This window comes from Sturnus vulgaris, chromosome 3 (assembly GCF_052056855.1).
Source record: "Sturnus vulgaris isolate bStuVul1 chromosome 3, bStuVul1.hap1, whole genome shotgun sequence".
NCBI classification, from domain to species: domain Eukaryota; kingdom Metazoa; phylum Chordata; class Aves; order Passeriformes; family Sturnidae; genus Sturnus; species Sturnus vulgaris.
The window spans coordinates 48,594,838-48,618,353 of NC_142245.1; the positions used below are offsets into that span (position 1 = coordinate 48,594,838).

General features: G+C 37.3%; 1 protein-coding gene across 3 annotated transcripts in view; it reads right to left on the reverse strand.

Moving 5' to 3' along the window:
* Positions 1-962: 962 nt before the first annotated feature.
* TAB2 (TGF-beta activated kinase 1 (MAP3K7) binding protein 2) overlaps positions 963-23,516 on the reverse strand; it is a 59,325-nt gene continuing 36,771 nt past the window's right edge. For 2 of the 3 annotated variants that reach the window (XM_014885201.2, XM_088161580.1), the window contains 6 exons: positions 19,958-20,147; positions 13,167-14,679; positions 6,369-6,529; positions 5,650-5,743; positions 4,259-4,339; positions 963-3,011 (listed from right to left, as the gene is read on the reverse strand). In XM_014885201.2, coding sequence (XP_014740687.1) covers positions 2,866-3,011; positions 4,259-4,339; positions 5,650-5,743; positions 6,369-6,529; positions 13,167-14,679; positions 19,958-20,059 — 2,097 coding nt within the window. In that variant the 5' untranslated portion in view covers positions 20,060-20,147 and the 3' untranslated portion in view covers positions 963-2,865. Of the gene's footprint in view, positions 3,012-4,258; positions 4,340-5,649; positions 5,744-6,368; positions 6,530-13,166; positions 14,680-16,544; positions 16,835-19,957; positions 20,148-23,516 lie in introns of those variants that run through there. The other variant, XM_014885202.2, reaches the window with a different exon arrangement.

A 23,516-nucleotide genomic window follows, 5' to 3' on the forward strand; every position in this document is an offset into this window, starting at 1 on the left:
GCCACACCTGGCCACACTCCTGGACAACAGAATAGCTCTACTAGATAGGAGACTGCAAAAGGCAAACGTTTTTCTAAAATATCTATAAAGTAGCAAGGTGAACTGAAGTCAGTTCCACAGAGCAGCCCAGAATTTCCCTTCAGAAAATAAACACTCATATTTAGGGAAAAGATCAATTATGCCTTTCATAGAATGAGCATGATTCCACCTCACCTATTTCTCCAGATATGCTCTTTCCACCCCTCAGCTGGCCAGAGCTTAGAGTTTCCTTTATAAATATATTTGCCCCTCTCACTCCAACCACTATTTCTCATATTGCACTAGTTGAATAACATGCATTAGGGAGTTTTTTTTCTAGATCTGTAGCTATTTTTTTTTTGCTAAATCAGTTTATAGACGTCTCCTGAAGGTCTTTTACACAGCATCAGTATGTCTCAGGAAAGCCCAACTCCACATAACAAGCAGTTGTCTGCTTCAATGGGGTCCACGTGGGAAAGACATGTCAAGGAACACTCCACAGCTCACAGCACTTATATCCGTAGCACCAAGATACAGTTTAACCATGTTCATCCTTAACCTGTGCTTATATCAACATAAGTTTGTCATCTGTTACCACAAAGTGATTGCCCATTTTGATTTAGAAAAATATTTTTAAAATCATAAACCCCAGAAGCATGAAGTAAAAGGGCCTATGTCTAGCTTGTTTATGAATGAGTGAGTGGGTCTTTGGTCAGAAAACAATCTTGTCAGTGCAACTTTATGAAATACATTCCTTATGCTCACTGAGTTGGAATTAAACAGAGTAAAACACGGCAGGAGAGACAAGGTTCAAGAAAATAAAAGCTTAAATAAGAACTCTGGCCATAAGAAATCAGTCTACTTTTAATACTGTTAATGCTTATTGTTCCGTTGAATATTCCGTTGCTCCACAGCATGGAAAAAGCAAACAAATCACAAAAGAAAACATTAGAATATTTTTTTTAATTTTTATAAATAACTTATCTGTTACAAAGGCAGTTTACCCAGCTAAATCACAAAACCATCAACTCAAAGATATCCAAATTAGGTTTTATTAATAAACAGGTAAAAACTGATTTGTCAATCTTCACATAGAACTGCAGATGAAGCTGAAAAACAAGGCCTCATTTTATAAACAAAATGCATTGAATGCAAGTGCTTTGGGTCTACTGCCTAATTACCTGGGATTGACATTTTTTTCCCACATAAAAAAAAATGCAAAGCCTTCAAAACAAAGGCCTCTGTGCATTCACATAGATCACTTGTAAAACTCCTAATAAAAGTGTCCACTGGAAGATGTTTACAGTGGGTGACAGTCTACTTTGTCTCTTGCTACATTGTTAGCACTCCCTCCAGCCTCACTAAGTGCTGCTGCTACATAATTCTTTGCGTGCCGTCTTTTATGCATAATGTACTGGAATTCCATTTTCTTGATCTCTGTTACATACATCCCCGATCATGTGAATATTTTCCTTAAAAAAATAGATCATCAAAACAAAAGAGATGCTTGAGGTTGCTTCAGTGTTCAAGTCTGTTTGATTTCTCTTTTCCAGCCTTTATTTCAGTTGTCCTAAATATTGCTATCCTTGTTTTCTATAAATATGAGACTTCACCACAAAGTCAGGTTTAGAAACTGGCTGCCAAAACAGGAAAGCATTTAAAGTCCTTGAACAAAGCTGTATGATGCTGCTGCTGTTGATTTTGGCACTGTATGTACTTCCCCAATGAATCTCTCTTCAGGAATCTGCAAGACACCCAGCAGATGAAGCAAGCTTAACTCGGATGCTGATCTGTTGGTGGGTTGAAAGTTTCCTAGTATAAAGTTTCCTCACACCAGACAAAATGCTCCCTTTGTGTCACCCACCGTAAAACTCAGTGTACAGAGTGAACTATATGCATAATTCTTCCAACTTTTCCTGCACTTTTACCACGCTGCATCTGCAGGTCTTCACAGATCATCAGCATTTACAAGAGCAATGTACAGAACGAGCAGAGGAAAGCTATTTTGTGCATAGTTTCTTATTAATGCTCTTATTTTAAGGCATTGCTTCTCTCAGATAAAAGCTTAAAAAAAGGGACATGATCGTGCTTAATCACTTAAAGGGAAAAAAAGAAAGTTAACAAAAAGACTATTACACTATTATACATACAGAAGTACAAGAAAATAATAAAGGTGAGGAAAAGAAATCACTTAAAGCAGGCTCTAGAGCTATGTACAGTAGGAAAAGCTTTGGGGTATTTCACTGTGTGTATCGTACAGACAACGCATGCAGTTTTTCCTTTTCATCTTTAGATGTGATTGTACTGATTTCTGGTTTCACAGAGATGTTTTCAGGGAAGACAAGGCAAGGAGTACCACTGATTTGTGAAGTTCTTCCCTTTATCAAAGGCACTATGTGGCAGCAAACAGTTTAAATATTTAAACCTTGTTCCTTTTAAGATCTCCTCTGTGCATGTAGTGTTTCACTGAAAGCTCTGAAAACAAAAACACTAGCACTCTATTCCTTTCCCCTGTCAAAATTCAGCAGTGACATGGGGGCAGAGAAGAGGATGGGCAACACCCAGGCACTGAACACGGTGTGTGTTACTGGTAATACTGTACATGGTTTAGGCAGCTGGCGAGTCTCTCAGCCGATTGCCCTTCAGCCGATCAGCGTCAACTGCCTGTGACACAACTCTGAGGTATTGCTTGCTCTGTGGGCTGACATTTAACATTAGCAAAACGCCATCTCGTCACACCTTCCATTTTACAAAATCCTATGCATAAATGCGTTTTTTGCCCCCCAATGCCTGGACAATTCCTTGTACTATTGCTATGGTTTTACGGAAGGTAATGGGCCTGTTGGCTCAGAAATGCCTGGGCATTTCACACTGTTCACAGCGATTTAAGGCTGGATGATTTAAAAAAGTACAGGCGGTACAACTCCACTGAGCTCCCTCATCTTCATCTGTGTCTGGAACAGTCTTTGGTGTTTTCACAGTGGGCCTCTGATCTGTGACATGGAAGAGATAAGATAAGCAGTTACTAACTGAAAACAGCATGGAAAGAATTTAGAGATTTTTTTTTTCAGTAACTGAGAACTATCTTGTTCCTCTGAGAACAGCACTGTTATTAAAAGTGACAGAATCAGATTTTTACCACCCCCTTGACTACAGCTTGATTGTAGGTCAGCCAAAAGGCTCAAGGTAAAACTACAAAAATCAACTTCCCCATCCCTTAACTCTGCTTTCTTCCTTTTCTTCCCTCAGTTCAAAGCTACTGCATAAAAAAAGAGGTAAAATTTGCAAATTAATCAGCCCCGGATTAAACATGGACAAGATTTAGAAGTCTGAGGTCTACGGAGTGGTCTAAAATTCATTATGACAAGAAGTATGTGCTTGGTAACCCTTTGACATGTTTAACTTTTTGATCCTAGAAAGAAGGTGGCAGTTCTTCAAGCCAGCTCAGCCGGCAGATATACTAAAGAAAAACCATTGCCTGGCTCTGTCATGCTACAGAGTAATCCTCCCAACCATACCAACACATCTTTTTGCATGATGTGTTAGACCGCAACCTTCAACTATTTTAAAAGAGAAAGGAAGAAGAGAGAAAAGGAATGATAAGGATGAAAAGAGAGATGAGTGACTTCTCAAGTTAACAGTTCCCTGATTTAGGCAACTGCAAAATCCTTTTAACCCATTATTTCATCTGGAGAACACCTCATCAGCAACCAATGAACGGCAATTACTACAAAATGACGGCAAGAACTCCAGAAATACAATGGTACTGGATCACAGTTGCAAGAAGAATTATTTTTGTTCTTCTGTGAACAGCAGTATTTCTGGTTTAAGTCAAAGCCTACATGATAGCTAAATTGAAGCTTAAAATTAAATTAAAATTAAAGTCAATGAAGAACTAAGATATAGAACTCATCTAAGTGAGTTTCACTGGTCTCTAAGCAATATACCTCATGCTCATTTTTAAAGAAAGATGGATGCTCCCATTACATAAATTACCTTACAATATATTATCCATCTTTAACATAACCCATTTAATATACTTCTCTTTCCTGAATGTATGAATAGAGAGGAAATGAGAGCAAACAGAAGCATACTTACTGCCAATACAAATAAAATGCAAGGTTTGTGTGCTTCTGAAGTAATGTATTTCATAATCAACACTAAAGATTCGTAAATTAGAACCTGATATTAGATATAAACCAGGTATTTGTATCAAATCCAACTTTTATCAATACAATACCTTTGGGTTTTGGTGGCACGGGACCAAGAAATCCAATATTATCGTAAAAATTATGAATAGCGCTGGGATTAAAATGTGGTCCTAAAAATAAAAAAAAAAAAAGTGCAGCAGTTTAAAAAAATAAACTTCAGTAGGGAGGCATATCAGTTTTTTCTGGCAGTAATTCTGTAACAACACTGTTATTCACTTATCACCTTTTATAGCAAGGTGTCAATACAGACCTAAGTGAGATACAGTGATTTCAACAACACACTTTAAGAAACTTACTGTCTAAAATATGCAATATAAAGTCAGAGACAAAATCTAGCAAACTAAACTCCTTTAAAGGTATCTTTTTCTGCTACTCTTCAGGATCATTTTGCTAGTAAATCTTAGCTGACTTTTTCTAAATTGCAACTTTACTCAGATATATCTTACCTACTATGCAGTGCTTATACCTACTATACATGCTTAGAATTAAAACTCAGAGGAAGTTCCAAATGCAATTTACTGTAACAAGCAAAAGAAAAAACAATCACCCACCATTGACTCTATTTAAAGTCAGGTTTTTAGAGCAGCATTACATTCAGCACACTTGTCTACCTTCTCCTAAACTGCAGGTACTCTGTCTGAAGCAGAACTTTTGTGGCTCACGTCCCAACTGATCTAAGAGCTCACTGCTGCTGAAAGTGGGAAGTATCCCTCTCACTATCTCAGTTCTCCCTTCCTGTGCCTCTCCCTCACATAAGCTGTAGCAAGCTTTTCCAGCAATGCAAGTTTTAGCTTGGCTCGTGAACAGAATCAGCTCTGCAAAGGATCTAAAAAACTAATACAGAGCCAGAGCTCAGTAAGTGGCAAGAGAGAGAAGCAGGAAGAGCGAAGGCTTTCTTGTTGGCAGTTCTTGAACTGGCTCAGCTGTCTCATAATTTTACCCCCATGACCAAAGGCTGTGTCCCTGCAGACAAGGAAAGCAGAAAGCACACTGGAAGTTATAACTGCACTTTATATTTGCTAACTTGAGATGGTAAATACAGACAGAAGAGGAAGACAAAAGAGAGAGATGGATACATATGTATAGTTGTATCATTCGAAAAACTTACTCTCTTTCTTTGGTACTCAGATAACCAGATTTTCCCCCCCAGCATTTAACAAATAAATGGCATCACAAACTTCTGCCTTCTGAGCCAAGTATAAAATAGGAATGACTGTGGGATTAGGAAAATCATATGGCCAACAAAAACAACAGGCTTTAAAAGACAGTTACTTCCACGGTTTCACTCAAACCAATGTGATTGTTTTGCAAAAGGTGTGTATATCCATCATTTATGACACAGACTTTTTTGAAACATGTGGACAGTGAAAAAAAAAAAAATCAACATTTACAGTTACTGATGTACTAAGACATACTGTACCTCTTGCTTGAAAAAGATCAATCTCTTTGGTTAGGCAATCTATGTCTATCTGCAGCTGTCTGTTACAACTTCTTAACTGTTGCATTTCTTCCAGCTGAAAAAATAAATCTGCCTGTTAGACTAATTTTCCCAGTTTATGAACAGTTATCATTCACGCACAGGTAGACAGCATTTAGTTATTGCAGAAATTATGATAAAAGAATCTTCCCTAATGACCAGCTTTCTTTTAATCCAAGCATAAACTTACAAAAACCTGCCAGACTCACTGAACAGTTCTCTCTCATCAGACTTCAGAGCTGACTGAACAACTCCAAACTGCAGAAAGGACACAGCCAGTGGTCTGGTCCACCAGATCAATGGATGATCATCTAGCACTGAAAACTGGTGCATTAATCAGTTTCTCTGAGCTCAGTATATGCACCAAGACCAAAAAGTACTTGGTGTGATAGCAGTATGAGTATTAACTTGTAAGGACTACCAGGTCAAACCTTTTGTGACAGCCTTTAAAAGCAATACTTCACAAAGCAATTAGCAAACGGCAAGGTTGTGGTTAAATGACACATTTTTAGTCCTTACGCTAAACTCTGTTTACCAGCTTAATTCTAACTACACTGCCTGTCCCTAGTACATTACCAATATATGAACAACTCTTCCTTCAATTTATTGTGACAGACCACACTTCTGGTTTAGGTTTATACCCTATAGACATTTCAACTTACTGATGGAATTTGGGAAACAGAATTCGATCTTTTCAGGCGCCTTCGTGTTAGATTATTCTCCATTTCATTGACCTCTGATTTTAGTTTATCCAACTTTTTCTTTTGAACCTCAAGCTCTCGTTGAAGTCGCTCCATCCTGGCCTTCTGGTGTACCAGTAAAGCTGCAATACATAAAGTCCCATTTTATCTACTTTATTATCCTTCACATGGCAACATCAGCTTAAGATGCAAGTTAGTACTCTTTTGGGAAAAAACAGAAAAAAACACTACTACAGACTGCTTTTCCAAATTTCCTCACAAGAAAATCTCTGCCATAAGATAGTGCTGTATTTTTGATAACAGCACAAACTAACTATAGATAAGCAAATATGAGAAAGCCATACAAGGTAATAAATGGCCATGCAAAATTGAACTGTAATTTGTAAAATTCTACAAGACTGACTACCTAAAGCTAGGAACAAATATTTCTTTGTGTATTCATCTTAACCACTGTAAAACAGGTAGGATGAAGAGGATTTCAGACTACTGCAATATGGAGCGCTACATATGCTAATTGCAATTAGGATTGGATCCAGTGTTCATCACAGTCGGACCCATCAAATGAAACCAAACCAGATATAAGCATACCACTAGCTTAAAACTGTGATATTTGACAAAAGCTGGATTGTATGTCATTTTACCCCTAAACTACAGTGCAGAATCATTAGCTCAGCTTCTAATTTCTAAAACTGCTTACTATTTGTAAAGCAAAAGGCATAAGGAGACATAATTTAGAAACAATAAAGTTAGCATATAAACCACAGTTTTTTAAAGGTATAAAGAACCTAAGTAGCAGATGACACAAATCAATGCAACCTAAAAAGTTTATTTCATTGAAGACAGGTTTACTATTAAATATCATCACAAAAGTAGGTATCACTGCTCAAAGTAATAATCACCTTCTATAATAATGTATTTCATTAAATAAACCAAAGAATCATTTCAACTTCTGCACAGCCATTCATTCATCCATTAAACTAGTAATTCATATAAACTGTGATCGGTTTCACAGACTATGAATACCTTTATTATCATCCTGGAAATTATAAAGAAGTAGCAATAACAAGGTATTTTAAAAATATTGAATTTGCCTCACAAAGTCTTTAAGCCAAACTGTAGCTGGAACACGATGGTTTATTCCTCACAATTTCTTCAGGTACCAAAAAATTAGAAGCACTCAGATCAGCTTGCCTAGATTTCCCAAATAGCAGCAGAGGAAAAAAACATCAAAAAGATGCAATGTTCCACATCTTTGGCAAGCAGAAGTGTCTTCTCCTGCACCTCCTGCCTGCTCGCTCATTCATTCATTCATTCATTCACACATTGGCATTTTGTCTTCCAGAGGTTCTCTAAAAGGAGGAACCATGCCAAACTATTTTTGAACAGTGTTACAGATTGTAAGGCCGTATTCAGATTCAACCGAGGCTTTTGAGCCACAAATTTTCACAAGATACTGAAATGACACCTAGTTTCTGCTGCATTTTGTTCAAATCAGGGAAGTTTTCATAAACATACCTTTATCTTGGTTCACGGTAGTGACCTAAAAATTGCAGTAAAAATTGCAGCTGTGCTCATACGTAAAATAAAATTGTAATAACTGAAATCTCAAGATAAAGATTTTTGTTGAAGAATGGGAATGAGCAGGTAAGTAATCTCAACAGTCTCTCCTCTTGAAAATCTGCCTTTTACAAACAGCAAATGTAGCTGCAAGTTTAAAGAAAGGAAATCAAAGACTACTTTGCCTCTACTCCTGCAGGGAGTGTACAAGCCCTTTTTCTTTCTACATTGTATTTCCACTTTTAGACAGTTTCTTCTGTTTTCATTACCTTAGTAAGACTGCTGAGGCAACACAGCCATGCTCCACTGCCTAGACTCAGAACTCTTCAGACCTGTCAAACTGTGGATGCAGGCTGCTGGCAAGTAGCCAGTGCAGCTGGATGTGGTAAGTGAGGAGCATTGTTACCAGAATATCAGGTTGCACGGCATGGCATGGCCTCAAGAGTTCAACTATGACCAAGACTTTGCCTGTGCATCCCTCATCTCCTTTTTTAAGCTACTCTTGGTAAAGGAAAAAACCGCACGATTTCTCATTTTGATGTTCTCTCACTTGCGAGGTTTAGAAATTCAGCTGACATGGAGCTGCACAAGGAGGAAAAGGCACTGATGGATGCCCACAGCACTATTATATGCTTTTCATTTTCATGTCATGTCTGGAAAGTTATGCAATTTATTCTCCAAGGAACTTTGTGACTACCATATGACAATTTCAAATCCCAACAGGTTTTAAAAACACACATCAAAAATTACCGTTGTGATTAAAGAAGAATTACTTGATACCATTATGCTATCCTTCTACTACTAAAAGTAACTTTGATAAGGAACTTGAAAGAGATTGGTTTAAACTGAGACTTTCATATATAATTTGGTAATTTTGCTTAAATGTCAATTTGGCAGCTGCAGGAAAACAATGGTGGGGGAAAGACAAAACCCTTCCTGTATTTCAGTGTGGTATTTATGAATGGAAAGTGGCAATTTAAGTATTCAGCTCCCTCTAGTGTTGCTCAGAGCAACTGAAAATGTTCAGAAAAACACTGCAGTTCAACTTAATTAAATGCAAACAGGATATTTGGCACATTTAGCTTTTTACACTTCTGCACATTTGCATTTAGCAGAGTGCAGTACACTTCAATGCTCAGGTAGATGCCACTGTTTCCTCTAACATCCACAGTGCACATCTTTCACATAAAGGCTATGTATCATTATAATTACAGGTAGGAGCATAAAAGTCTGGAGGACAAAAGTTCACTCTTCCTCTCCCAGAGACTTTCTAAGTCAGGCAGTAAAATACCTTTAAGTTTGTAAATGTATGCATAATTGTTTTCTCAAAGACTCTGTGAATGTGAATTTTAAAGTCAGACTGTCCTTTAAGTGTTTCTAAGAGAAATTCTAATCTAGCAATATAACGATTTTGCCCTATTCTATAGACCTATATATTTCTTAAATATCTTAGTTTGCCAGATATGGAGGGGACTTCTGGCAATGCAATTACACTGTGGCAGGAGGTTCATGAGAGTCTCAAAACACAATTATGCTTGTGCATGTTTTCAAAACCTGTATTTGAAGCTGCACAAAATTCAGTCATCTGATATACAACTTCAATAGATCAAACTTTCGTTTTGTTCTCGCTTTTCAATACTCTCTTCACTTAATTTTTTAAAAACAGCATCACTGAAGAGTGGGGCCTGATATACAGAGCCAAATATAAAGTGGTGTTTTTTTCTTAGACCACATGATGCAATGGGTTCAGAGCCCCTTGGAGCATGGGCCACAGCAGTATCTCATTCAAGTCCTTTTTCTTAACCATATACAAGGACTGGCTAAGTATTAAATAAATTTGTTTCTTGTAGCTTTATTTATTTTTTTAAGTTTTAAAAAGCTCCAAGAAACCAAAGCAAGAGCTGTGCAAAATGTCAATTTACTGATCCAGTTTATTAATTTATTTTTTTACATTAAAAACACAGCAAGAATTGCTAAACAAACATGCTCCACATATGTGACTATGATTGGTGCCAATGATTCACTCAATTCCGCAAACCATCCTCTTTCAAGTTAAAGAAAATAATATGAAGACATCAGACAGTCAAAGCCTTATAATATTTAACAAAAGGACTTAATTCCCTAGCAAGAAAACCTAGTGATTTTATTACATAATTAGGTATTTTCTTGATGGGATGCCTTCCCATTATACAGATGGAAAGCTACATGTAGAATGAACAACTATTAAGTAACTGTTCAGCCTCACTACTCATGTGACATGCATACAGAGCATACATCACAAAATTATATCTGAGTACAGAATTTCCAATTTCTAACAGGATTCCAATTCTTCATCCATAAGAGACTTTATACTAACCTAAATTATATATTGAAATCTCACTTAACTACTCCATATTAATAGAACTAATTATAAATTGAATTCTCTAATGTAATGAGAATACTCCTGCACACTGACAGAAGTGATTACTGAACAGAGGAGCATAAAAATGCATCCTCTTTCAGCTGTCCTTCTGGGCATGCACCTAGCATTACTCAACTCATAGCATCATGAATTCTTACTGACTTCAACAGTGGACACACGCACCCAACATTTCCACAAGCGAGTCCTCAGTATCACAAACTAGAATCCTAGAAAATGAGAAACATCCCACAGCAACCAGTTCTCAAAAGTCTGGTGACAGTGAGTTTCTTAGGATCACAGAGTCAGTGCCAGATATACAAGCAAGCATATTAGGGAAATAATATTGATTTTATCTGAGTAGTACTCCTTTACACATTATATAACCTCCAGGTTTGGCAGCAAATAAGACAGAGATCTGGGGCAGCCTTCTACTACCTGCTGTGATTTTCTTGGGAGGGAAACCTAAAATACGGAAGGAGACTCAGGTGCCTACACACACTGTAATTAAGTAAAGCTTGTTTGATGGCAAACAGAGAGGTCCAACACATCTTCTGTTCTCCTGGGTTGGACCATGCATATAAATGTAAAATAAATAAAAAGAGCAAAGGAAACTTCATTTGACATCAAAGCACATCCATTTTCCATCCCAAGGTGTCTTTTCCCCCAAGTCAGTTTCAGCTCCCCCTGCAAAGATAAGGAGCATTCTGGCAGAAATGGAAAAGCTGATGAAAAAACATTTTTCTCTAATCACGGCCAGAGAAACTACTCATCTCTGCCTAAATTAAAATGAAACAAGCACCTTGCATGGAAGGATTCTGGCAGTCTGGCTAAATCATAAGCAGTTTAGAACACATAAAACATCAAGTAACTCAAATCCCTTTTTGTATGTAAGAGAAAAAAAAACACTGCTAAGTGTAAGAAACATGTTTAAAAGCAACAGTTGGGACTTCAGATATCAATATCATACAAGTAAATCTACCAAAGACTTCTCAACTTTCCAAATATTAATTAATAACAAAAATGTAAGAAACACTGCACTTATTGCAGCAGAAATGGAGCACACATGCAGGAAATGCAAAACATCACTACATGTGAAGAACTTCAGAAGTATAAGCGCACTTTCTAGTGAAGGACACAGAAGGATGGTGATTTCCTGAGGTCCCTAAAGTTGTACCAGCCCACATCATACATCTACACATCATCTAAAAGCTGCAGCTTGGCTTCAGGAAGAACTGGGCCCCACAGCAGGTATGAAGCCAATGCTTCTGGAACTCTAGATCGTGTATCAAGCTTGCCTCACCTCAACAAACTGAATGCTGATACCTGCAGCTTGTAGAGATTGTGCAGGAGATTACAGTGACCCATCACTACCAAGTGTACAAGAGATAAAGAAGTAGACTGGTAGAAGGCAGTGCCCTCAAAAAGGAAAAACAGAAGGGACAACTCCCCAAAAAATATCCAAAGTGCCGTTTTGCAACCCCCTAAGAAGTACCCAACTTGCTTGGGAAGCAAGTTCATGATCTAGAGTAGTGTTTAGAGCCTAAGGACAAGATTTCAATTGCTTAATTTATGGTATATGAAGTTTTCCAGGACTAAGACTAAGACAGGTAAGTCTCCCTTCAAAGTAAGAAAAGAAAATATGATCTGAGGGGTAATTTTTTTGCTTACCTACAGATGAATTTTCTGAAGTTCTTTATACAGTGAACGTAAGAGAATGTAAGGAAGATTAGCTTTTTAGGTTTGACACATAACCTTTAGAAACTTTTGAGTTAGGATTGACTATTCCTCACCAAAGAAGTAGTACACCAGCTAGAATCACTTTTTGATTTACTTCATTAACACAGTACTCCAGATGCAGACCTGGCTTCCAGTCCTGATCACTGTACTTACTTATACAAAATAAAATGGCTAAATTAGTCTGAAGAATGTTTACATTGGTCGTGGAAGAAGCCAGTTTTTTTAATTAACTGTTTGCTAAGTCCAGAGAGGACCAGTGAGGTCAAAGGCAAATTATTTTGACAACCTATTGTGAATACTGCTTAAACAACCTAAGTCTCATTCAACATTTTTATGTAAAAAGCTTACAGGAGGGTTAATAAACCATCAAGTTGGTAATAAAAGCATGCAAACCCATGAAAAAAGAAGAAAAACATTAACAGATACGTATCACATATTCTAAGTTTTATCCCTCCGATACCACTGATCCCTTAAAAGAGATTCCTTTGGTTTGGTGTTTCTTCTCACATTTTAAAATGTAACAGAAGTGAGTGTCAAGACTTTAAGCATTTTATTGTCAGACACACAGCAGGAAACATGAAGCCCAGGCGAACACTTCGTCCCATTAATTGCTTTTAAAGTCTATTTTTCTTTCTTAAATAACACTCGCAAAAAAAAAAAAAAGAAAATAAAAGGGAATATTATCCAATGTAAACACTACCTCAACTGATTAAAAAATCTGACAACAGAATTGTAACTTTAAATCACTAGGACAAGTCGAACAAACGTAGATGTTTCTTTCACAACAACATAAAGATGGTATGACTCGACTTCATTAAACTGATAACATATCTACTTAAGACAAACAGAAGAATATCTCCAAGTATTCAGTTACATGTCATTACCATAAAAAGAAATCTATTATTTGCTTATAAACCACTTTTATTTATTTAGGAAACACAAATACTAAAATTAAAGATACTGTATTAACATCACAAAGGTTATTAACTGGTTCCTTTTCTGCAATCTACACACTGAATTGACAACCTGGTCAAAATCTCTACAATTTATATTAAGAATATTACCTTGCGTGTAGGCAGCATCATCAGATCCCATACTCAATTTCCGTGCATCACTGATCCTATCCACATGTGCTAAAACAGGGTCAGTAAGATGCTGGATACCCTCTGGTTCAACATAGTGATCAGGAAGGTTTAGAAGGTTTGTAGGTTCAAAAGTTGGGGACACTACCCCTGGGGAAACTGCAGGGGGCTTATTTGGAGAAACTGTAATTTTAAAAGTATATTTTGTGTTAGGCTGCGTAACAACCACTCGAGGAGAAGTTGCAGTGGTGCTGTTGCCCACTGCTCGACTCTTGGGTGGATGGTGATGAATAAATGCAGGACCCATGCTTACTTGACCAGACATATTCCTAGCAGTAGTAGATACTCCAGGATTTGTTGATATGAAAAGTGTGGGCTGGTTCCGCACAAGTTGATCATCTCCTGTCGTGGCATTTGCTGAAATGTAGACCTTGGGCTGACCACGTGTGATCACTTCATCAGTATTTGGAGGACTGGCCGATATGTAAACAGTGGGTTGACTTCTACTTAATGTCTGGCTGTTGAGGGAAGAGGGAACAGTGGAGGTGCGAGGGCCAGTTGAACGCAATTTAGAGGAACTGTTTCTTTGTGGTGGTTCAAGTTTGATTTCAATTTGATTTTTGCGAGGTCCTGTGGATATATTTTGAATGTTGTATTGGCTATGAGCAGAAGATTGTGAGCTACCAGATGAATGAATCATAGGTGCTTGTGGAGTAGTAGGAGAACTGATAGGCATGTACACATGAGAAGTCTGGTGGCCTTGCTGGTTTGGCTGTGTTGAGTGTTGCGATGAGGTATGTGGCGTAGTACTGGATGTAGGAATAGTAGTCCAGGGACTTGGCTGAGAAGGCTGGTAGACTTGCTGAGGGTGCATGGGATTAAACTGAGATGCCCAGCCTGGCTGCTGCTGTGTCTGTCGAGTGGTACCACTAGGAGCTGTGATGTAAGGCCTAATATAGATAGAATTTCCCTGGGGACTGTTAAGTACAGGAGGAGGTACACCATGTATGTGCAAAGATGTTGGGGTATTGCGACCAGGCTGGATGTTTGGGGCTAAAGTTACCATAATGGGGTTGAATCTGGGTGTTTGTTGAGACAAGTTAGATACTCCTTTGCTGCCTAGGTGAAATCCAAGATGCTGCCCTGGATTAGAAGCACTAACTGTATTAGCCATCCCAAAGACATTAAATCCTTGTGGAACCTGCGCAGGTGCTGTCTGTGGTTCCTGCTGAAACAGTTCATTGTTGGACTGACTGGTTTGAAGGTGTCCATCACTAACACTGTGAGCTAGAGTCCTACTTCCATTCATTCTACTTCCTTCTCTTCCATGGTGATAGACGTTCTGTGACTGCAAATCCAAATTAAGAGATGTCATGTGATTTCGTAGTCCAGGAATCCCAGAATCATCCGAAAAACTCAGGTCTCCTTCACCGTAGAGATACTTTGTGCTCTCCTGAGAGAGAACTGCACAACAGGCATCCAAATTATTGTTATTCTAAAAAAAGACAGATGAAAGTTTGACATTACTGATCAAATACTGTCACAGTTATGTATGAATACATCCAATCATAACTGAAAAATTAACAATACAGCATCGGATAGAAAGCTTTAGGTGGCTGGCTAGCATAGCTGCTCTACACACACAAAAGGCTTGCATGTGAAGCTCACTGCTCTGGGAACAGTTACTCAGCCAGAGGCACCAAGGGCAGAGGTCTGCATTGCCTCTGAAGCAGTGACAAGGAGATGCTGCACCTTGGCAAGCTAGCTTTTAAAGTATAATACGTCTTGGATGAATACTTCCCCTATTCCTTCTCAGTTTCAGAACCATCTTCAGCAGAGACCAAATCTCTGGCTTTAGGGAAGAAAATGACAGCAGGAATGGATTCACAGCATCTGCATAGTATTGATTAATAACTTAAAAACAGAAATAAAACCACGTTTATTTTAAATGTCTTCTCAAACACTTCAATACCAGTTATGCATTACCTCCTGCTGAAAACAGAAAGTGAATCTTATGAAGAGAAGAAACATGCTGATCCATGGAACTGTACATGACTTCAGAAGAAATGTAAAAATTCAGTTTAAACAAATACAGCAGGATTACTCTTTTGTAATATAAAACTATTAATTGAAAACCCAGAGGACGTTCGTGTTTTCATTTTAAACCACTGGTTGCAAAGCTTTTAAATACTTATATTTGTACCTTTTGAAGCCCGTAATAGGATGACTTAGAACAGAAACCACAGCCTAGCTAATTCTTTCTTAAGAACATTTCAGAAACAAACTGCTAATCTCTCTTCTCCTTTTCCACATGTTTAATATATTGTACTCTAATCTTCCCAATTCAGTTTCCTACATAAGGATTTTTAGAAACACTGAACAATGCATCAGTGACCTAATTTCTTCATACTGTGCTTCATCTTCACCACCTTTCACACAGGACCTCCGATACCCCAAGAAATAAAGGTTAATACTTTCAGCCAGAAGAGCACCTGTTCAGGCCCACGTTATTAACACTACATAGGTGGCAAATCCATCCAGCACATAGAAACAGTTACTAGAAAAAAATGCATGTGATCAAGAAAAAAAATTGCATGTGCCAAGTAGCAACATCATCAGTTAGTTACAAAGTAACACAACCAGATAAACTGATCCATGCTACATGCTTTCTATGATGTCATTTTTGTTAAACTAGCAGACATTTCTCATTCGTCAACCACGATGAAGGTGACAGTGTTGTGCAGACATACCAAGACTGTCTCTACCTTACAGAGGTACAAAAAAAAAAAAAAAAAAAAAAAAAGAAAACAAACAGAAGTGGGAGAGGGATGACAAGGCTAAACTTCACCAAACCCCAAAACTATGTGTTCATACAGACCAGATACAGTTCTGAATTCTTCCAAATAAAAGTAAAAAACAAAAAAGAAAAAAAACAAAAAAACCCCAGCCGCAAAACTTTTTAAAATGACAGGATTTCCTAAAGGCTATCTAACAAGCCAGCTCTATAAAAGGATTGCTGCAAAAATGTATTCAGAGATATGAAAACGGATCAAACTGATGATATGTATATTGGCTCTAGTTTGGAATAAGCACCAGAGGACAAAGTAATCAAAGGAAGTTAGTAGTGAAGAAAGGAAACACGCGGACAGAACAGTGGGTAAGAGAAGATAAGAACAATAGCCTGGTATTTGTTGCAAAGGAGAAAAAGGAGCCAGAAAAGGGAAAAAGATAGGATGCCACAGAAAAACAAGCTTGAAAGATCTCAAAGGCAGATTTTGCATGAAGTGAATTAAAATTATTAACAGAAAGGCCAAAAATACCAAACCAAAAAGGAACAGGCCAAGCTTGCAAGGCCCTTACATTCAGCTTGAATGCATTTCTTTGGACAATTTTTTTTTCTTTTTAAAGACCGCATCCAATCAATTCCAAAATTTCAGTGACGTCAATGAGAAAATTGGAGAACTCAAAGGGGAAACGGGGGCACATGGAACCCCTGGCATCTTCTGGCTGGCAGAGGCAGAATTTCAACCGCTTCTAGCTCTTTACAGATCAGAGAACCGGTTGATGGCAGAACTGAGCATATTCCAGCAAAACAATACCCCTCATCTTATCTCTGCCCATGTCCCAATTGAGTTTAAAATGTTGGCACCCTGAAAGAGAAAGAAAAAAAAAAGAAAGAATAAGAATGTTGGAGGGAAACGAGGAAGCAAGGAGAGGACACAGACTTGAGGAGCAGGTGTAGAATGCTCCGGACACAAAAAATAGAACAACAGGGAACAATGTCCACAGACTGTCGACACTGCAGTGACTCCTTTAAATGAGGAGAATGGGAGAGCTGAATGTAGGAGGATTGTTGGGAAGAACAGAAGGATACAAAACTTTTTAGGAATATTCAGTGCTGTCAGCCCAAGACATTTCACTCCCTAGATGAAGCAGTTTTCTCCTAAGTTTCCTCCTATTAGCTCCTTAGTGGTTTTCTGTTTCTAGTATGCTATATATTGTTCAGGTATTTCAACAGAGGGCTATTTAACTCGAGGTATTTGCATACCCTCTTTAAGTTTTTCATTATAAGCATATAATGCTATAAATCTTTATTTAGAAACAGCTGTAAGCGATTTGCTACAAAGAATTCATGGAAGATGACTCAAGTATCTGTACATTTTCTCTGCACAATTCACAGTGATCCAAAAAAACTTTCCTTGTTATAAAAGCCTCATCAATAATACTATAAACTGCATAATTGTTTATATTCTTTCAGATTCTCATCTGGAATATCTTACAATTATTAGCTTAAAAATCACTTCATCCTGACATATAATGCCTGCACATAAGGTACTGTGAGGGCAAGGCATTTCTTACATCAAATGTCCTCAAGTACTTGTCTTTGACCTAAACTACACTTACTGACTTCATTGGAAATTCCTTCCACTATGTTCAGCTACAAGGTGGCAGAGCTCAGGATTCAGACACTGTTCCAGCAGCATTGAAAACATATGAACAACTATTCCCAAATTCTGCTTTTCAATCTTTCCCATCAGTCCAAGTACAAAATTCGTTGGTTTAAAGAAGTCAGGCAGCTTTTAAAAGAACAACTCCCACAAAAACGAAACCCAAACAAACCAATCCCTGACCAAAAAAAGAGTAACAAAGCTAGAAATTGTATCAGAGAAACCTGAGCTCATGAAACTCCAAAGAACCACCAATATGACAGGATTTTCTTGGTGAGTCTTTAGCTCTCAGTTCACAAAAAAGGTAGCTTTCCATTGTGACAGTTTAGTTTAATAATACTGCACGCATGGGACATTAATTACTCTAGACTGTTTTTGAAAGATCCTCTTATGAAAGCTAACTTAAAACACTTCCTCAAAATCTAAACTTTTCCCCATAAATCTTTCATAATATGTATCTTTTCTTCACAGTTATAAGGCTCTTTTAATAAAAAGAAATCCACTGTATTCAATGTTATGAAGAACACCGAGTCTCTTAAAGACAAGCATTAGTTTTTAAATGTATCAAGAATTACATTCAAAAGATGATTACTGATGCATTCACGCCATCAAGTTCACAGACTTTGCTGAACAAGCAGTTCTCGTGTTTGAAGAACAAATCTGCACTTGTAGTATAAAGTCCTACAGAGCACTAACATAAAAATAGTGTACAATCCTGAGAACAAGTACAGGCAATTTATACTCTAGCTCAGTTTCCTTTTCAGCTAAATAATGAAAAGGAAGGGACTGGAGAAAGCTTGAAACCTCACGAGCCCCAAATAGAATTTTGCATTCTTGCAAATCAAAACCAATTCTGTTCATGAAAGACACTTTTCACAACTTCTCACTCTAGAAAGACTGGAGAATCAGGATAAAGTCTTGGCAATATAAATATTAAATTGTCACAGACACTCTTCCTAACATTACGAACACTTTATTTGGATGTATGTGTGTATGTGTAAGTATAGAAAAATGTGTATTTCATATTAAAAAATACATATAAATATCAAGACAAACAATTACGACATAAAGAATGTTGAATCATAACCACAGATGTCCTAGCCATAATTCAGAGACAGTTAACTTCTGGAAAGCCACAAGCCATCATTTTTCCTATCAGTGTATACTGATGATCAGTATGACTATTTGGATAATTCTCTATTAACCAGAGTAAATCAAACGCTGAATATCTTAGAACGAGAAAGAAAAATCAATCAGTATGGATACTCTTGAATCAGTGGAAAGCGCAAAGCAAACCTGTTTAAGCAACATAATTAAGTAATTCTACCAGCATTTGTTATCTCTAGGTATTTAGGTGTCCGTATTGGGCTTTGGAGGGACAAATTAATTTGTCTTCTGAAGTAGCTAACATGATGTTACAGAACAAGAAGCTGATACAAAATATGGTATGTGTTCTGATAATGGCAGCATTACAAACAGATAGCTGCATGTAGAAGCTGAGAATATGCAGCTTTAGCACTAACTACAGCACTAGTCAAAAATGCTTTGTTATATCAAGCCCAATAGAAATCCATTCATTAACTACGTAGATGGCAAAAGTACAGCAAAAAAATGAAGCCCGTCTGGCAGCCAATGCCCTGGGCAGATGCATACCAGTACCTCACCCCCACCCAGGTCTAACATGGTGGAGGCGAGGCTACAAGCACCTTGTCCTGCCTGAAAAAGCCCGACTCTGAGCACCTGGCTGTGCCCACATTGCACTCCAGGCTCCCTGCTGCAGAGCATATCTAAGGCCACCAGCACTGGCTCTGCAGGCCAAGGGAGCCGGGAATGGAAAGCATCAGGGCCAACCTGTATGCTGGCAAAGGTCAACTTTTAAGTCTGATGGCGACCAGCTAGCAAAGTTGCTTCTGGACCTGCTCCAACACTCAAAATAAAATTTTTAAATTCCACACTTTGTAGCACTGCCTTAAATTGTCCCTGCTGGACTCAAGTTGGCTTTGCATCCCTCCTTTTGCCACAGTTAGTTTTGGCTCTTGAGATGGCCAAAAGGCATGAGCATACTGATTGGTGAGACAGTAGTCTCCATGCACACACTGATTATTGATTTACAGGCTGATTTACTTTGGGCCACCTTGATTAGGCATGGAAAAAGAGAGGCCAATATAACACTTTGCTTGCTGTGCAATGTAAAGAAATTGGCTGCATTTATTTGTCTCACAGAGAAAAACAAAAAGAAAAACATCTGCTTTCAAAGGGGACACCCATACAGAAAGGTTAAATTACAATGCTGCTTGCTTATATAGCCATGAGCAGAGCACTGACCTGTAACATGCATCTGGATACAACACCTTCAGGTACCTCAGGAAACTTCTGTCGCAGGTCATGTAAAACCTGAATATCAATTTGCTGGCTTCCTTGGGCCATTCGTATATTGCCTGGTCAGGATTGTTTTTCTACAGGCAGTTTTAGGCCTTAGTCAAGGGAGTACTCATCTCTTCTGTCCCAGCATTTTCTGGAAGAGAAAGGAAAGCCTTGAGACACCAAGAGCAGGCACTTCTGATGCAACAAAAGAACACTCCACAAAAAACTGAAACACACATACAAAATCCCCTTTCAATTATGCAACCTAAGTCACTACTTTATGTTGATGCTTTCCCGTGCGATATCTCTGGCTAAGTAATTGTTCTTCATGCACTCATAATCTTGAAAATTGCCCATTTATAGACATATCTGGGGATCAGTTTCCTTCTGTATCTGGTTTTATACTGATATTATAAAATACAATAAGAACAAAAAAAGGACTTGATTTATCCAAGTATTAAAATTATCTGGTTTCAGAACAGCATTTTTACTTATTTTAAACAAAACTAAATGCAAAGTAGTCCACATCAAATATCGGAAAATAGTGTTCACTCCACTTTTGAATGTACCTGCATTTTTACCTTTACCATCACTGTTTTTGTTTACTGTAAGGAGGATATTGTGGATATAAGTTCAATGTCTCTAAGTTTCAGAATTTACTAGTAATTGCCTACTTGTTTTTCACCCAACATACTTCAGAATACTCTGAAATTATTACTAGAAGAAAATAACACTGCAACAACTTAGGTTTCTTTAACTAATTCTGTTCCTGCTTTGAATGAAATCATGAAGAGCTATTCCACAATCACCCAATCAACACATTAATACAAATTATCTGTCCAGACCATATGATATCTACAGGCTTTTATCAAGAATTTCTACCAATAAATCTTCAAAGAATGGACCTGCATGTTAAAGGAATGGTATCTTCTTCATATAAACTAGTATTATAAATGAATGTGACCATACGGTTCATAAAAACCCTGACATAGCTAACTCCAATGTACATTTACCTCTTAAATTAGAAAATTTTATTCAAGCATCTCCATGAATTTTAATCACTTTCTCTGTGGCAGCAGCAGAGCAATTAAAAAAGTTACTCAGTTTATGTCTCACTGGAAGTGCACCTATGTTATTTCTTCAATGGCTTACAGTGCTAGATCAATCTGAGCAGTGACAAGACACTACTGATCTTGCACCTTCTTTAAAGAAATAAGGAAAAACACTGTTCAAATTAAAAAACTAAACAATTGTATTGTTTATCAAAGACTGTACTGCAATATTTCTCTCACTAAACTTCAAATCTGACAAGATGGTTTACCCTAATTCAATATCAAGTGCCATTTTTCCACCCCTCTTCTACTAAGCAGTCCGTAAAACTTCCTGCTAAATAGTTAACCCCCCTCAATTCTCCTAAGACTGCTGAATTTTTTTCCGATTTCTCTAACCTACACTAAAGCAAACCACTTTGCAATATGCTCTATCATTTCAGAAGAGCAAATTCTATGATCTCAATCTCAAGTTCCTTGTACAGTACCAAAATTTTGTATTTACTCTTTATTTAAATTGTATCACCAAAACAGCAGCTTCACAGCTAGTACAGCAAAAACTCCATGGAAAGAGATTAACGCATGTAGTCTTTTCAAAAAATCCACAGAGAATAAATTTTAAAAAACAGTATTTAAAACAAATGTTCCACATTGTCACCCCAGTGTTAATTTCAATGAAGTATTTTGTATTCTAACTCATTTTTTAGTGTCTGAAGTCTTGATAAAACACAAAACTACCACAATTTCCATTTATTACTATGAAACAGCAAAGTATTATAACAATTACCTTAAAATTCAAAAGTGCTACAGAAGAATTTGTCTGCACCTTCACGAGGCATAAAATGAATTATGGGTCATCATTCAAAGCCCGCAAAGTTCAATTATTTGTTGGTAGCATGCAAAACTTGGGAGATTTTTTTTTTAATATTTTTTCTACTGTACTTGAAAGTTTTGGTAGCTTAGCATCAAGCAGATACCTGCAGGCATTATAACTTTACTAAATTTGCTGATAAATGTCTGCACGCGTGCGTCAAATGTGCCAGGATAGCAAAATATGATCTTTACTCTAATATGGGAGGAAGTAAACCAAAGAGGCTCTGCCTCCACTATCTTAATTTATAGAAATATACTCCAACACAAAAAGAAAACCTTTTTTTTTCCTTAATTTCAATTACGATAGGCAACTAATATGGCTTCACTGACAATCTAACATGAAAAATGTATCATACGAATATTAAGGTCTCATTCCAATCATCACTTCAAGAAGAAAAACCCACTAAAGAGCTCAAAGATACCGAAAGATTCTTAATAAACTCAAATTAACCTTAAAGAAGACTGAAGTGACAGGTCATGAGGCCTTTTGAGGCCTCTCTAATACAGACAAATAAAAATGTTCTTGATGTCCATGATGTTGCAAGAAACTACCAAAAGGAGTCAGGATCCTTCTCCAGAGCCAAACTTAAAGGAACTGAAAGTTACTTTGACAAATGCAAGCCTAAGGAACGAACACACACCACTGCTGTCAGCCATGGAACTCAGGATTGTTAGAAATATTCTTAGAATATTTAGAAAGTTACATATGCAAGCAGAAGATAAAAGGCATGAATGCAAGAGTGAATAGCCAAGACTGCCAGTAATTAGACTGTAGAAGAAAACGGTACCAATAGGAGGCAAAGGAAACTGCTGGCTTCATTCAGAGACTCTGGCATATAAATAAAGGCAATACAGCATTACAGAAGTAATCAGAAAAATCTATTCAAGAAATTAATTATTGGAAGAAGGAAAATTCAACACTGCTGACTCAGACAAATCATTCTTCCTAAAATCATTAATGAGAGTTTAATTACAAAGGAAAACGTCTAAATACTGGAGTGCAGTACAATATAAAGTTATTCTTGTAGTAATGTCCATTTATTAATCATTTTACATACTGCTTCCAGCTATTAAAAAAAACAAACCAAAAAACAAAATTACAAATAACCCCTTCAATGTGACTTTATAATTTTGAAGAGAGACAGAGATCCCAGTGCTCATTTATGCCAGAAATACTAAGTAACCGGAAGAATTAATTAGCTGTGTCCTTTTTCAAAGAGTATTGGCATGATCCCCAGACAACTTAAAAGGCCTGGCAATTGTATCATGATGGAGCTCCTGTTGAAGCTTTATTCTGTGAAAACTATTGAAACCAAAGTAAACAATGTGTCATCTCCCAAAGACTACTCAGAATCATGAGTATGAGACACAAAATAAACTGCCTCTCCTGTTATGAAAATATTCAAAGACAACTTCATGTGAAATACAATTCAGATGCCAAATACTTGGCCATTATAGTGCCGGTCCAGTGCTAGCCAAATACATAATTTTTGAAGTCTCCTTTCTTCTGACAGAGTACATGTTTAACACATCACAGACAATTCTTCAGTATAAAACTTAACTTAGTATCACACTGACTTTCCACAAAACATAAAACA